The sequence below is a fragment of the Nestor notabilis genome, unplaced genomic scaffold (genome assembly GCF_000696875.1).
Source record: "Nestor notabilis isolate BGI_N333 unplaced genomic scaffold, ASM69687v1 scaffold5158, whole genome shotgun sequence".
Classification (NCBI taxonomy): domain Eukaryota; kingdom Metazoa; phylum Chordata; class Aves; order Psittaciformes; family Psittacidae; genus Nestor; species Nestor notabilis.
In genome coordinates this window covers 22,036-39,340 of record NW_009940440.1, presented here as the reverse complement: position 1 = coordinate 39,340, position 17,305 = coordinate 22,036, and the positions used below count along the sequence as shown (strand labels likewise).

The window sequence follows — 17,305 nt, the reverse complement described above, 5'->3', positions numbered from 1 at the left end:
GGGAAGCTACAAATGTTGTAATCTGTGATTTCTAGGATGCACAGGTCAAAGTGCCTTCAGAACAGCAGTTTGTTTCTACTGCCAACACTTGCAAAGCAACTCAACTTAGCAGACAGAACACCAGAGCTGCTGCAGACCTCTTAAATCTTTTTTCTGCTTTTGCTTCATCTCAGTATGGAAACTAGTAACTTCCTGGTGCTTTTGCCACTGCCTCAGATTGCCTATCTATAAAATGAGGCTAATGATAGCTTCTAAAATCAGCATTTCTATTCTGAGTGCCAATATGCAAAGGAGCTTGTGTATTTATGTACAAGCAGGGATGGAACTGTTGCTCTATGTTATTTGTTCTGTTTAGTTTTTAAGGGAAAAATGGAACCATAGAGTGGTATCAAACATTTTAATCTGATTTTTCAAATAATAATAGTGTCCATACCTCAGTCCTTTGGTTGAAGTTTATGGGTTAAACAGATTTAGTTTTAGAACTTCTGCTGACTGTATGAAACATAAAATAAGAAATAAATTTTTTAATTGAAATTACTGAAGTGAATAGGAAACTGAAGGCATAATAAAGACATTTCTGTGCTGAGAAAGAGATTTTTTTTTTTCCCACCTTCCTGGATATGCATTTATGTTTCTTGGCTTGACAAATTTGTGTTGTTTCACGGAGTCATGCCCTAGTTTCTCTCTTTTTGCCCTGGAGGCACTGCAGAAGTACACCGGGGTGGGGCTATAGGTATTTCAGAAACTCGAAACAGGTGTTGGTTTCACTTCCATGAAAAAACAAAGAAGAGCTGTTGAACTACCTCGTAAGAAAACTAACTGGAATTGGGACTGGAAGGATGAGGTACAACTGATGAAGTCTTTTTCTATGAGTGATCTTTTGATATAAGGTGTAAGAAGAAAATGATGGTGGAGTTACTTGATGCTTGACCCATCTTTGAGAAGATTAGAGGGCAGCCGAATCCAGCTGTAAATGAACCAATTCCCTCACCTCTGAACTTCACCCACAGTGCAGTATTTCTAAATCTCAAACCTTTTCCTTAGTGGTACGGAGATATAAAATAATGATAAATCATTTTTCAGGACGTCGTGGGTAGGAGCTAACAGTCCATCATACAGAGTGAATGCACTTCCCTAGAAGAAATTCATGACCTACTTCCCTGATACACTTTGCTTCACCAGAACTCTCCTTTCTCCTAGCTGGGAAAGTATCAATGGTCTTCTTCCTCCACACTCCTTCTCCTGCGTTCTACATGATTGTGAAGCACCAGTTTAGTTCATTTTATTGCCTTTTCCTTCATTGTTTGTCATCGCTAGCTCACTGACCTCCCTGAGCATGGGTGCAGGTGAGAAAATCAGTCAAGAAGAATAAAATTAGGAAAGAGGTCTGGGAATAAAGGTAGGCTAGAGGAAGAACTGGGGAAGTCCTTCCTCCAGCCACAGTGTGTTCCTGCTCACTCACTCTGATTCTTCTCTCAACGAGGAGAATTTTTTTTTGTCTTTTTTTGGACCTTGCAGGTAACTCCTACTGTAGTCCAGATTCCTGTCAACTTTCTGATAGGTCCTGTAACACTTCGTAACAGTGGAGCTGGGTAGAAAAGCAAGCTACAAGGGCTAGGTTTAATAAAAGGCTTTAGCACACAGCCCAGACTGGAGTCAATAACCTTGCCTGTGGAAATCACTACCCTTCCTACAGGGACCAGAAAATGTAGCTTTCCTGGGAACAGCAAGGAGATCAATCTTGTCTTTCAGAGTAGGGCATGGTGGTGTAACTTCCCCTGCTTTGTAGAATAACCACAACAGTCACCCAAGCAGGAAGGAATCCTGCATCTCATAGGTAAAATCTGGCTAATGAAGAAAAGCTTCTCCTACTGTTGCTGTTCAATGTGCCTTACTGAGCATCCAGAAATGCAGGCATCATGGAGCCAGAAAGACGACACTCTGACCTACCAGTGTAGTCAGCTGGGAGGACAGGGCACTTGGCTTCTGGACACCAAAACCTGGAGTTAAAAGCTAGGAGTCTTCTATTCTTACTGCCTTTAGTATGCTTCATATATAAGAAAGGATCCTGCACCCTGCTGCATCCAGGCACCCTCTAAGAAGAAAGGGAAATATGATCTTGCTAGTCTCTTATTAGAAGGGCTGCTTAGTTTCTAAATTTCCATTCTGGGATAGTATTCAAGTGATAAATGACGAGCCAAAGAGCTTAGACTGAGATAAAGTTTAGCATGGCAAGAAGAGATGAATTTATTATTTATAGGATTGACAGAGAGGCATCTAGTCTGCAGTAACCTCCAAAGTTGCAGCAACTGAGGAGGGGTTTTTAAGGCTGCAAAACCTATCCAAATCCTGCCATAAGCATGCACTCACACTCTTTATTGGAAATAGACCTATATATTTATGTTATTCTGTAACATAATTAAGCTGTGTTTCTCAGTAACATACATAGCCACTATGAAGGTATTGGAAAGTGTTAATTAATGACCATTATCAGAGGCAGAAATCATTGGTGGTATAACAGAATTTTAATACCCCTCCCAACTTTAGGAATACTGAATAGTCTGATATGATATGACATTTCAGTGTGATTTTATTTTTCCTTCTTATTAGAGCTAAACAGATTGGTATTCATTGACCCTACAAATGAAAAACTGATCTAATTAAATGTCAAGAAAATGATGTCAGAAATTGCATAGAATACTATAGTCAATGTGAGCCTGATATGACCTATGACTGTGTAGCATGTAGAGAAACACCTAGAACACCATTAATAAACATAGTTTACAGGGATATGAAATAAATGAAGGCCAAAAGGCAATTTTTTAATGTAAGGGACATTAGCTCTAGCAGATTGTAATGACACCTCTCTACCGTACCCAGAATTTAGCATTTATCACAGAATGCAGAACAAGTAGCATAACATAAAGTCATATCTGCTTTGCAAGTACATGTGGAGTGGCCTATATAATGTATTTTGACTAGTTACTGGATTTTGATGACTTTTCTTTATGATTTTTGTGTCCTTATGTGCCATTTGTAACAAAATAATCTTTCTTCCAAGCCAGCTGGCATTGGTTTTAGGGCTTGTTATCTGGGACAGTTGGTGCTGGTACTTTCTGAAGATACTATCAATCTAATCCTTCAAAGATGAAAAGAAATTATTAGATAATTCCTTGCACAAGAATAGTTTTTCTTCCCCAGCAATGCTAGCAATATGATGGCCCAGTTAACTTAAGACTGATGTAGAAGTACCAGTCCCTTCTGCATGTTCTTAAATGATTTGCATGCATTCTCTACTTTTCATGTGCTTGGAGGGGAAGAACCATTTTTTCTGTTTATTAAATTACTATAAATTTGGAGGAGGCTAGAAAGGATAGAAGCATATTTGCAAGATGAAAGGAACTAATTCCTATTACAAGAAACTAATAATCTAAACTGTAATAACAGTTAAGCAGAGAAAGCAAAAATGTGGCTCGGACCTTCAAAGCAGCTGAATAGATAGAAAATACTAAAACAGGCACTGTGATAATAAAGATTAAAGCTTTCCTTGGCTTTATAAACCACACCCCATATGCACTGGACAAAGGTTTCAGCTTATGAAGAACAATATTACTTAAAGTATTCAGAGTGTCAACAATCTTTGCAGCCCATTCACATCACCAAATATTACAATGAGAATGTTAACCCTTATAGTTCATTTTATATTAAATATAAATCAATCTTTTCATAAAGCCACCTAAAAAAACCTACTATTTTTCAAATCTCCCCAATATTAGTTTTCCATTTGTAATATAGATGAAAAAAAATCACCCTTATAAATCCTCTTAGCTTCCACTTGCCATAGTTCTTCAAGAATGGAATAGACCTAAATAAAACCTCCTATAGTAGTTTTCTATTGGGATATCTTCATGCCTTTTCTAACACTTTTTAACTAAAAGGTAATCAGACTTAATGGTAAGTGTACAAGCACTCAGCACTAAATACTGCCTTCAGGTAGTAGGGTAAGTCATTAGCCAAATGTTTAAAAATTCTGTAGTAAATCCCCATGAAAAAAAAAGAAATATAGCAAAGAACATCAGGTCATGACACTTCTTTCTATAAAAGCACTGTCTTGCCTACGCTATGCAATGGCATGACTGAGAGGCAGAGTATATACTCTCCAAAACTGTGTGGCCAGGCAATGAGCTATTTTTCCAGGCGTGAGTAGCACGACTATTCTGAGTTCTTTTAAAATCTACCACTATGAAGAACACTGTAAAACTAGTTACATTATGGGTAGGTGTTTGTTTACTCTAGTCGAGAAAAGGGAAGTTACATACACTAGGGGCAAGTAACAGCATTAAGATCTCTCTCTGAACTTATCAACTGCCTGCTAAAAAATACTGTGAAGTATGCTGTTTCTTTACATGGAATTATCACTGCAAGGTTTAGGATTTTCCCCCCTCACTTCTGCAGAACAGCTGATGTTGGTTTTCTGATCTACTGTTTCATTTGTAGAGCAGACCATTACATCTAACTGATTACGGTACTACCTCAGAAGATGGTTTAGTAAAGCTCTTGAGGGTAAAGAGAAAATAAATCTCATAAATCTCATGCAGCCTATTTTTTTCCTCTACACATTACATACAATGATGGAAATCCGAATGCATGCTAATCTTGTTCTCACTAATATGGTGTGTTACATTAAATGTAAGACTTAACCTTCCTGGAAGGCAGCACCAAAAATTCTATTTATGTTAAGAAAAAGAAATATGGTGAATTAGCAGAAAATACGTAGAGTTTTCTGACTGTGGGCTGAAAATGCAAGCTATTTTAAGACTACATGAAAACCCATGCAGTTTCTATGTTCCATGGAAGAGCTGCCTGATGGTGCTATTTTCAATGTGATATGTTTAAAAAATGGGTAAGCATTTTTAGACCCTAGATTTTACATTTAGAGGAATTCACAGGAAAATACATTCCCAGCCCTAATGCAGATCAAGGAGGTCACAATAGTTTAATCATACAATATCACCCCATCCTTAATTCTACTCTGTGTGTATCTGTTGTTCAGAGATAAACAACATGGAAAGGGATATACACCCTTTGCCTGTTAGTCTGGAGGCTGTGAAAGAAGACCAAGGCTTGCTGACAGGAAAGTTGCATACTGTGTATTTAAAGCTTAATCACTTTATCTGTTTTGAAGGCTTTCAAAAAATATACAAAGCTCTGCTTTGAGAAAAATCTTTCCTGTTGCCCAAGTCCATCTAAAACAGGATTAGTGTCTGCAGACGTATACTTTATTTGAGATTCATGCCAACAAGTCTTATGGAGCCATTCCTGATATGCTTTATGACCCCAAACCCTCCTTTGTTAGAGGGAGTTCTTATTTGGATGAGTTTTGCCTCAGATGTGGAGTGAGAAGAAATTCATAATTCAATATGTGTTTCTTGGAATACACTTCACTGGGCTGTCTCGTTCCAGCTATTTTTCCTCATTCACATAAAAACTATATAGAGAGCTGCTTCCTGGAAGAAAATTAAATTCTGAAATGTATCAAGCACTTGCAACTTCTGCTGATCTCCCAAAGAGCACCAGGTTCATAGCATTTCTCATAAGCTGGCTGTTTAAATATAGGCACATTTCACTGAGTTTAGCCTCCCTAACTTAAAATGCGTGGCAATTTTCCAAGAAGAGCAAAGGCAAAGTGTATCATCTCAGGTGTTCCAGAACCTGTATATATTTTGTTTTCCTGTTAGGGATAAACACTAAAGTAACACCTGAACTGAAATGGGAGTTGAAGAGATTAAGCAATGCTAGAGGAATATAATTTGGAATTTTCTCCAAGATGGAATGTGCTCAGAATTAATTATCAACCATTCGTACTCAGCAAAGAGAACTAAGTAGCAGTGTACTTCATGGAATGATTAAAGCATGCACTGTAGGAACAAAAAGATCCAAAGATGTAAAAAACATTTCACCATATTTCATCTTCAGTTTCAGGGTGATTTAGGGACAAGCCCAATATTGTAAATTGCTGGTATTCTTTCAAAATCCTACTGGAATCCCTATTTCATAATGCTAGGTCTTTGTTAATGCTTCATTAATGCTGAAATTAACAACAAGCTGTCAATAATTAGAGAGAGATCATGTAAATTACAATGTAAATGTAATTTAGAATGATAAATGTAAATTACAATGGCTGTTCAGAGTAGGTAGAAAATGTCTTTACTCTTCTTTGGGCCAGATGATTTGAATGACGGGTGAAAAGAATCTCTTAGGTTTGTACAAACCCAAACATATTTAATTGAGCAAACCATTACAGGCGACAAACTAACATTTCATTTACATGTCTCCCTTTCATTTTACAATTTTTCAGAACGTGCTCATACAAGAACTGCAGTTCAGGCAGAGACTGTGAGGTGCCACACAGATGGAGGAGAGCACCCATGTGTTAGAACTTCTTATGTTTGAAGAGAAATGCAGAGAAGCTTGGCAATTCTCTTGTCTCTACTAAGGCATAATAAACAGCAGGTTAGTACTGGCATATTAGTTAAGGAACCCTGGTAAAAGGGCAGTAAAATAACCAGTGTAGACTAAGGACACCCGAAATAGGTCAAGCCTTAATTGATACAAAGCACTGTAATTGTGTTCCTAAATTAGCAGCCTAACTCTTTAGCGTCTCCTTGCTGTTAATGGGTGAACAGTCACTCAGAAGATGACTCAGATATTACTGGAGGTACCTATATCTTTCTGTTAGTTGTTAAAGGTATTGAGACTAGGTCCACAGTAGATAAATCCTGTTCATAATCAGTTGTGGGATGATAATATAACCTTCATTGCCACTCTACCATCCTGTTTATATTGCCTTCTCTTATGAATTTACAAGGAAACACAAGTCAACAAAATGTAAAGGTTACAGTGATATACTGAATGTATTTTGTCTTTGGTATTGTTATGCAATGAACAGTTTAAGCAGTTCACAGTTTAATAAATACACTGCATTTCAATCTCCCCATGTAGATTCCAGACACAACCAGTACAATTTCTGCATAAAATTTTATGGAAAGTATTTTTCCTGCAGAAATAGTATTCTTCCCCTCATAAATAAATCTTCATAAATTATTCTGTAGATCAAAAATACCATGGTATGTTTTTACCTACAGTAAAAGCTATGAGTTTTTAAATGATTACATATAGTAAGCACTGATTTTACACAGCAAAACCCCAACCTAACCAAAAAAACCCAAGCTCCCTTCTCCCTAATTAGATCAAGTGTTGCCAGAGCTCAGGTAGTAGGTAAGAGGGGGACTGTACATTCCCAAAACAGTGTCACAGGAAATTAATTACCCTTTTTTTTTTTCAGAAGTGCTTCTTCCTTTGTGTTTACGAATATATGTTCATTTGGATTTTGTTCTTTCATATCTGAAGAAAAGCTTAGGACTTCCAATTTATTCACTGCACTAATTTAAGAACTCATTTTCATTTCTCTCCATCTGATACCACAATGCAGGCACAAAGTGCCATAAGGAAACACTTTATAAAAATTAATCCATATCTGCTCATTAATTCGGAATAGTCCAATTTAATCCCAGATCTGTGTCTGAATTAAGAAAGTGGTAATTGAAAAGTAAAAAAAATGCCAGCTGAATGGAAGAGGAACATTTTATAGAACTTTCTCAAGAAATGGGAAGTTGCCCAAAGCCTGCAGTGCCAAAGTCAGTTTTTAATTATGTTACTATAAATTAAAACTGATTATGGTTGTTGGAGTAGAATAATCTTCAATTTGTGTTGTAAATGAAATAAACTCCATCCAACTAAGGTACAACAGAGCAAAAAACAAGTGTACTTGAAGAGATTTCTGTAGTTTTGCCAGTATAGTCATTGGGAAAGGTATCACTCTGGCCCATACTTCAAAAACCTCGAATATTGGAGTCATTGGCTTACTGCAACCTCTTTGTTAGCTGTTTTGTTCTGGTTAAAATTTCTGATTTCCTTAGTAACAGTATCAGGCAGGCAGTTCTTAACAGCTTCAAAATTCTGAACTGCTAAAATATGCATAAACATATGCATAAACATGACGAGGTTTCCTTCACTCCTTCACAGGGATTTTAGAACATCCATGTCTAAGGACACTGGGTGTTGCTACAGGAAACACGCCATGCCTTTCTATTCCAACTCTGATTTTTCATCAAAGGGAAGATAAAAAGTAGAAAAATAAACCCAGAAAACTAAATTTAGTCACATCAGATGGAAGCTACCCAAACCCTCTAGAGATCTGGGCCAGTGTGTGCTTGTGAAAAACAGTGTCACAACAGCATCAAACCCAGCCCAGACTCAGCACTCCAAGTGCTGGGCTCTTTACGGTCAAGCGCTGAGGACAGCCTTCATTCCCCAGGGGTCTGAAGCTAAATAAGAGAATGAGGTAAAGTGGTGAATGAAACAGCCAGTGAGATGGTTGTAAGGGTGCGATAAAAACATGGAACAGCACATGCTACAGCTTGCTCTTTATCTAATCTTTGGCATGGAGAGAAGCGATGTCCAGCCTTCACAGCAGGCAGTCTTTTGTATCCTTTCCATCCCCATGGGATTCTGTGGTTTCAGTTCCCTACATCTTTAAAATTCTTCCTTTAAAAAAAAAGACTTGATTTTTTTCAGAACTCTTCTCTGCCTTATTATGACAATTCTAAGAATTAGAGTTCACTTACCTACATTTAAGTATAGAGGAGAAATCTACCTTTTCTAAATTATTTTCTTAGCAAATATAGAAAAGAAAATCTAGAATAGCAAAGGCATGGTCTTAAAATTGTTTGCCACTGAATTAAAGCTGTCAAAGGAGAGTGACAGATTTCCTTTGATGTCTAAACTACAAGCATTTCCAGTACCCTTCCAGTTGGAATAAACAAGTGACCATGGAGAGGACAATCAGTAGCATACCAGCAGTAAACAGAAGCAGTGTAATTTTTTACTTTCAGACTTTATTACAAGAAAACTTGTAATAAAGACATGTAATAGCAAAACACTTGTAATCTAGTAAAACTTGTACTAACAATTAGTACAATAATTGACAAGACTAGTGAAGCAGGATTAGGCATGTTTACTTGAAAATATTCAGCTTGATGGATAGATACTGAATGAGGCTGTCTTGCTCTGTATGCTCTGGTATGTCTACAGTGCTATAATGAAACTGGAACTGAATCTATCTAATGTAGGCAGGATATCTATTCTTTTCTCTGCAAACACTTCATCTTAAAATAATGTTGGTTATTTTCCTAAACACAAGTGAAGAGTTTTACAGAGGTTAATTTAACTTGAGACTTATCCTAATATCTCTGCACTCCTACAACTATGCATAGAAAAATAATTGTTGTCTATCCCCCATTTATTTCTCACAAAGATGGAGCCTCAAGGCAGCTCATAAATAATTAAATATGTTTTGGAATAATGTAAATATTATACTTTCAGAGAAGCACCCTTGATCATAGCTAATCCTACTCATTGTGGCCATTTTTGTACTTTCACTGAAGTCTCCCTTGCACATAGTACTTCTCATATACTAAATAAACCCACATTCTTCCCAAAGCATGTCCTCTTTAGTTTTGATGCATTCATAGATGCTGTAAGTATGCAGTATATACCACTGAATAGTGAATCTCATTAGAGAGATTCTCTATCTAGATCTGCCCAGAAAGTTAAAAACAGACTTATCCTTCACAGATAAAGCAGATATGCTACACTCTAAGCAGCTGGAAAAAGGCAGTTACCAAAAGTCATGTATTTTTGGTCTGTGCACTGAAAACTAATACAGTCAGCATACCATGTGCTAAACTGGTCTTTAAATATTTTTCAAGTTAACTATGTTCATCTTAAAACATGGTACGACTCTTTCTAAGCACAGAAGAAAGAGAAAAAATGCACCACTCCAAACTGTATATTTAATACAAAATCAGTGACAGCAAAATCTATTGTTTGTGATTCACTGAAGGGACAAAAGTATACCTAGCAGGACTTTATACATACAGCCTACTCCCAGTGCCTTTCAACTACTAGAACCCTACACAATGTTTGGCACGACTTCATAAATTCATGCTGCTTCAGCTGTAAAAGCTGTGAGGGATAGCTGAAGACTGTTGAGCTTGATGAAAACCAACAGGATCATCTACAGAAAAAGATCTCTCTTACACTGAAATAAATATATAAAGCTTTCTAAACCACTGATATAAAGTGGTTCAATCTCTCCTTTGGGTCTAATAGGAAAAGCCAGTAAAGATCTATCTTTTTTGCCAGCTTTACTGACTATTGAAGAATCCTAAAAGCAACGGTTGTTCTGGCAACAGTAAAGAGAAAGCAGAGTAGGAAAAAAAAAAGTCTCAGAGCCTCCTCAGGTTGTCACTGATCTGCAGTCTTTTCACACTCTAATACCAGGCATTTTGTCCTAGGTTAATGACACAAAACAGCAAAATGCAGATCAGAGCAGATCTTTGCTGCTGCTGTGCTTTTGTAAGCACGTCCTTCTAGGCCAGCATGCGTGAGAAGTGCCAAGAATTAATTAACAGCGGCCTCCTTAAACAAGTAGTCCATACCTCTGTTGTTACAGTATTACAGTCATACCTTGTGGTTTCTAAACCCATCTTACTATGAGGACTGATCATGACATACTTCTTTCTTCTCCACTAACACTGAGTAATTATTGTTAATCTACAGTGCTGTATTGGGAAACATTTGGATGCAGTATAACTAATGTACAGCTAGAAATACAAAAATATTTTAGAAAGAAGAAAAGAACACATTTGTTACTGAATCATGCATGTTATGATAGCTAACATTGTATTTTTGTTGTAAAGTAAAACATTATTTTTATACCCACAACAAAACATGGACCTGCAGAACTTTTCAAGCAATCTTCTAACAGCTTCATACGACTCTTTTGTAGCTCAGGACTGTCCCATTCATCTGCTTCAACTCCCCAGTATAGGTCTATGACCTGGAAAACAGTATGCAACATCGTTACTTTATCATATGCCCTTTCTACCTATTGAAAATTAACTTTGACAACATTCTATGTGCTAAGCACTGTTCTGCAGTGCAGTAAAAGGCAATGAGGTCTATAACCAGTCTTTATAGACTGGCAGGGTTTCCTTAGGTGAATGATAATTCAAGCCTCTTATTTTCCTTCCCAGGTAGTCCCTCCTGGGACAGTCTCTCATTTCATATTAATATTTCTTTGCAGACATTAGCATGACAAGATCTTGATTTGATGTAGGCTTTATTTGCTACTAAATTGCATATAATGGATAGGTAAGAATAATGACAAAAGCATTGATAAAATTCTGGCTCCATGGAAATGAATGGAAGTTTTGCTGTGTATCACAGTCAAGACCATGACTTGACACCCTGTGTCACTTATATCCACAGGATATAAACTCATCCTGTGTGCATGGCTCAAAAGAAAGAATATGTGCAGCTCTGTAATATCGTACTTCTTTTGTTAGCTGGTCTTTGTTACTTTAGAAGCAGAGATTGTATAGATATGCAATGACAGACAGCTTGCTGCTCAGCTTTTCATCTGTAGTTACAGACTCAGTTTTGTGATGGTAATTAGCTGCAAACAAACTGGAAGAAACTGGACTATAGATGTTAAACTTATTTGAAGAAATTAAGCGATGAAGTGTGATTTCACTACATGTCTTAACTAAAAGGCTGAACTCTTACTGGGGAAAATTGAATTTACAAGAGTAGAGATCATATATACACATTTCTTTTGGAATAAAACTTAAGAGTACATGCTACTAATCTCTCATTTAAGCTACTATTGATTTTTAACATAATCTGTGTAACCTGAACAAAAAAAAAGTCCAAATGGATAGTTAAAAAAAATAATCAATGTGACATGAATATATTACAATATTGTTATTTGTAATATAATGTGTACAATTTGTATAATAATTTGTGTAATTTGTTGTAATATTATTTGTACTGTGGAAGCACTCTGCTGTTTCCATGGGAAGCAGAATCAGTCTGAAGACCTAATATAAGAACCAATAATGGGTTGATGTAAAAGTAAAATTCACTGGTTTGTATACAGTTGGATAAACTCCTTGGAAAATATCTCGTAACAATAAATGCCAAGGTTTAAGACCTAGTCCTAGAAGTATTTACGCCCATATTTAATCTCACTACCAACAGTCTTATTGGTATTTCTGCCAGAAAAGTTTGGGATGGATGTCAGTGTTTGCTGGAGTAGGCACACTGTTGCCAAACATGAGAGGTAATGTACCATCTGACTGATGATGAGTGAAATAGCCCAATGTATAAAATGCATTGTAGCTTACACTGCCAAAAAATACACTTAATATCTTTATTTTTCACAGAAACTCTTCCAAAATTTTGCTGGAACAAGCAGCTTCTGCTTTACAAAACTGCATCTCAAACAGCCTTCCTATTTCCCTCATTTGCACTGATTTCTTCTCTGTCCTTTTCTTTCAGTCTCATTAAGAAAAAAGTGTTCCCTTCTTCCTCCCTGCCTTCTGTTATTTATCACTATGACTTCATTAGTGAACTTCACATTGCATTCAGCTGATTACTTGAATGATGTATGATAAAGCTTAAGTATTCTAGCCATAAAATTAAAGCATCTTAGCATACAGTTAAAAATATTTGAATTACTGATTGAATTTATTGTGCTGCTCAAGTTCATCTGAAACATAAAAGCAATTTCTATTTTAATTAAATGTTCAGAAATCATGTTAATTCTGTAAATGTGAAGAGGAAACTCCCTGGAATAGCAGATATTGTCGTGGCTCAGCAGCTGCCTTCTGTGTGTTATGACGTTATAGATAATTTTTATGGGGTAACACAATTTTGGCACATAGTATCTTAACCTGTTATAATTTTGTCCTGCAAGAGGAAATATTTTAGCAATCAAACCTCTGAAGACACAAAGAATTTCAAAATGAGGGGTTTAGTGTTTATTCTTTATGCTAACTGAATAAATAGGATTTACAAAGTTAAAGAAATGGAACAAGAGGACAACTGTATCTGACGTTGAAGTATGTTTCCACTTTGAAACACTGTGTGACAGACACCCATTCTAATTTTCAGTAAGGCTGCCAAGGTGAGATGACAACCAGTGCTTGGTGCAAGAGCTACTTACACACAGTGGACTGACACTGGTCTACCTCAGTTCCACACTAGCCACCTAGCAGAGGCTTTTTGTTCATAACTGAGTATTTCCTTTCACTTGTAGCTTTTGTCCTACCAATCTTACAGGTTCATAGATTTTTCTATGGAAATGAAATAATTTTATCTTTATCACTTCCAAGTGCTTAAAAAAACCACTAAAAAATTTCATTCATGCAAAATTCCACTTTCCTTCTAGCGTATACCATACGGTGAAAATGACTTCAAACAGTTCATTGTTCCCAAGAAGAAGAGTATGCTGCTAATTAACTATGGTTAGTTATCCTCCAAATTTTTCTATTACAACTACTTTTGTTAGCCTATCTGTCCTCCCCTAAAAAATTACTGTATTTCCAGTACAAAACACCACACACTCTGGAATTCTTTTTCTCAGCTTTCTTGCTTTCTGTCTTCACCAACACCTGTTCTTTGGAAACATTTTCTGATTCAATGGAAAAGAAAGTCCATCATGCAAACAAATTCATAGAGTGATGGGCTGCACCAAGAGCAGTGTGACCAGCAGGTTGAAGGAGGTGATCCTGCCCCTCTACTCTGCTCTTGTGAGACCTCACTTGGAGTATTGTGTCCCGTTCTAGCGTCCTCAACACAAAAAGGACATGGAGCTGTTGGAGCAAGTCCAGAGGAGGGCCACGAGGATGATAAGGGGGCCAGAGCACCTCCCATGCAAAGACAGGCTGAGAAAACTGGAACTATTCAGCCTGGAAAAGAGAAGGCTGCGTGGAGACCTCATAGCAGCCTTCCAATATCTGAAGGGGGCCTACAAGGATGCTGGAGAGGACTCTTCATCAGGGACTGTAGTGACAGGACAAGAGGTAATGGCTTCAAACTTAGAAGTTCAGGTTAGATCTAAGGAAGAAGTTCTTTACAGTGAGGGTGGTGAGGCACTGGAATAGGTTGCCCAAGGAAGTGGTAAATGCTCTATCCCTGGCAGTGTTCAAGGCCAGGTTGGACAACATGATCTTTGATGAGGTGTCCCTGCTCATGGCAGGGGGGTTGGAACTAGATGATCTTAAGGTCCTTTCCAACCCAAACCGTTCTGTGATTCTGTGATTTGGTGTTCAGTTCTGCTTCCACACATGTGGTGGTAATGTTCCCTAACAGCTCCCACTAACTTGATCTCATGCTTTGCAAGAACTGAAACACACACCTGTGCAGCCAGATGACTCAGTGGAAGATGGAGCAATGAATGTAATCAAATGCATGTTATTTGGGTCATGATTTATCAGGAAGAGGGCATTTTCATGATCCTCTATGTTAGAGAGCATTTGTGGTAATCACACAGAAGGCAGTTGTTCTTTGGTCAGTAAAAGTTTACGTATCAGGATGAAAAGTTACGTGTTCTGCTCTGTACAGGAAAATACAAATTTATCCCTGTATCGGAAAGGCACATGACTCTTGACATCACTACACTGAAATCTGTACTCTTGGATTTTGCATGCTAACCTAAGAAACTCAGTGTATAAGGAATGTTAAAGGAAAAAAAAAAAAAGACGTTTTGATAAAGTCTACCTCAGAGCCTCCTCCAAAATGCTTTACTACTTTCCTTTGGTAATTTTTTATACAAGCTTTTCTACTTTGCTTCCACAGAAATGTGATAGCTTCCTAGCTGTTTTCAGAAATGTGTCAGTGGAGCTGTCTCTCAGACCTCATACCACATAAGGATGCTCTTGGTGTTGAAACTATATAAAAAATTAATTTGCTTCCATGAGTATCAACCAGAGTAAACTTAATTATTCCTCCCCTAGAGACTACATTACAATTCATTTTAAGAAATACATGTTTTCCCTCACAAAGAATTCAGCAGTGGGTTATAATCTACTTGGCAGAGACATTTCCCTCCTGTCACTGAAATGTCTCCTCAAAGATGACAGAAATAAAGAGTTTATATTTCTCCTTAATATCATATGGTAGTAACAGGAAAAAAACACTTTATTATTTAAATATCTTTTGCTATTCCTTGCATGTGCCACTGCAGCTGGGACTTCCCAATCAGCTGATGAACTAGGACCTTCAGATGAAATTCTATTATAGCCATAATCAAAAATCACTCTGGAATTTGCCACCATGCAGATTCAGCAACTCCACTGTGACTCAGGGAATTAAAATCAAATATTATCATTTGAGAACTTGTTATTTTGATTAAAAAACAGCTGCATGTGTACCAAGAATAATATACTGGGAGGAACAGGATATTGCATAAAAGGCATTAGCTGTTTCCAAATAAGGTTCACACTGGAGTTTTTGGGGTCACTAAGGCAGGAGGTTAACACTAGTATATGAGGAAGGCTTGAGGATGTAGAACCAGAATCTTGGGGGAGAAAAAAAAAAATAAACCAACATTTTTACACCATCACACGCTGTACTTGTTTCTCTTAGCAGAGAGCCAGTTCCAGGCCTGCTGACATATAAGGGACTTTACTTGATGAGTTTACAGGACTGTAAATTTGGATATACCTGACTTAAAAGTACCAGTGACTTCAACTGTGATGCCAAACTTGTGTGGTTTAAGTCAAATGAAACTTATAATGCAATTTATTACAAACTAGCTCTTCCTAAAGATGTGGATGGGTATATGTCTTCCATAACACAACGGAAAACATGAACTGACTAAAGCAATGGGAATTTTACAATTGACATTAAAGTGAGCAAATTCCATAGTATATAATCACAAAAAAATGTTCCATATTCAATTCATTTTGGTAATCAGTTTCAATATTCAACTGTTTAGATGATTTTCCACATTACAGTGGAAGACAAACCCACAGGTAGAGTAGATGATTATGTGAATATACAGATAGTGCTACTTCAATGATGATTACACGAAATTAAAAAGAGGTTGCTTACACTTAAGTATGTTTTCATAGAATCACAGAATCATAAAATAGTCAGGGTTGGAAACGACCTTAAGATCACCTAGTTTCAACCCCCTGCCATGGACAATTAATAATAAATTAATCAATAATAAATAATAAACAACAAATAATAAATAATAAATAAAGCCCCAACCAACCTGACCTTAGGACAGCCACAACTTCTTGGGGCAACCTGTTCTAGTGCCTCAGCACCCTCACAGTAAAGAACTTCTTATATCTAACCTAAATCTCCCCTGTTTAAGTTTGAACCTACTGTCCTATCACTACAGTCCCTGAAATATCTAGAAGTACAACATGGTAATTCAGATGTGACATTATTTCTTCTTAAATACTTTGATTATCTAAAATAGAGTTGGTTTCATTAAGTTTCTAATGTGAAAGATGTCAGTTTGTTGGCATATTGCTTGTACCATCAGTGTAATCTTGCATTGTATAACTGTGGTTTTTTATCTGTTCAGAATTTACCTCACATCTGCCTGTAAAATAATTTAAGTACGTCAATTAAGTACAATTAACATGAAATACATTTGTTGCAATTTTCTATTTTACCAATTATACTTAAAAATGTTATCTGTTCTAGAGAGGGTTAATTTCAAGAAAAAATAATGAAAGATTTAACACAACAAAACGTACCTGAAATTCCAACCCATAGTTTTCCCTGCAGAATTCTCTCAGCTTGGGATATACATGTTCTCTTAGGGCACTCCTTTCTGCTATTGTATCTGTGTTGGGGAAAGAGATGTTATTAACAGTATTTATATAAACTTAGTTCTTTTATTCAGAAATACAGATTTATCACATAAAAAAAGAGCCCTTAACGTGCACCCCTCTGTCCCCCCACCAATGATAATCAAGCACTAGGAACTGATCCCCAAACTGATCCCCAAACATTGTGTCAAACACCATCACTTTCTTCATCATCCTAGCTGTTAATAGCATTATTTGTGGTATATTTTGGTCCAGCTGATTCCTGCTATCATACTAAATGCACATTTCTGACATCATACATTCTTACTATACAAAATGATGTATGTTTTGATAACAAAGCACAAAATGGCAATGACACCAAACTGGTTAAGTTCTGTCTCTCCAAAGTAATCCAGACACATTTATATAAAAGATACCACTCAGAAACATACTGTCAAATGTGAAGTAAATTTGGTCAGTAATGAAATCTTGTATAGATAAGAAATTCTATTGTCTTTCCCAATAAGACTAAGATATATGATGGATTTTACTTGGTCTAGATTATG

The 17,305-nt window shown here is 36.8% G+C and overlaps 1 protein-coding gene across 1 annotated transcript in view; it reads right to left on the bottom strand.

Moving 5' to 3' along the window:
• Positions 1–16,774, bottom strand: part of NWD2 (NACHT and WD repeat domain containing 2) — a gene marked incomplete at its 5' end in the record, with an annotated part of 33,998 nt that extends 17,224 nt beyond the window's left edge. Inside the window, 2 exons of the mRNA XM_010020340.1 lie at positions 10,847–10,963; positions 16,686–16,774. Coding sequence (XP_010018642.1) covers positions 10,847–10,963; positions 16,686–16,774 — 206 coding nt within the window. The remainder of the gene's footprint in view (positions 1–10,846; positions 10,964–16,685) is intronic.
• Between the last annotated feature and the right edge of the window lie 531 nt (positions 16,775–17,305).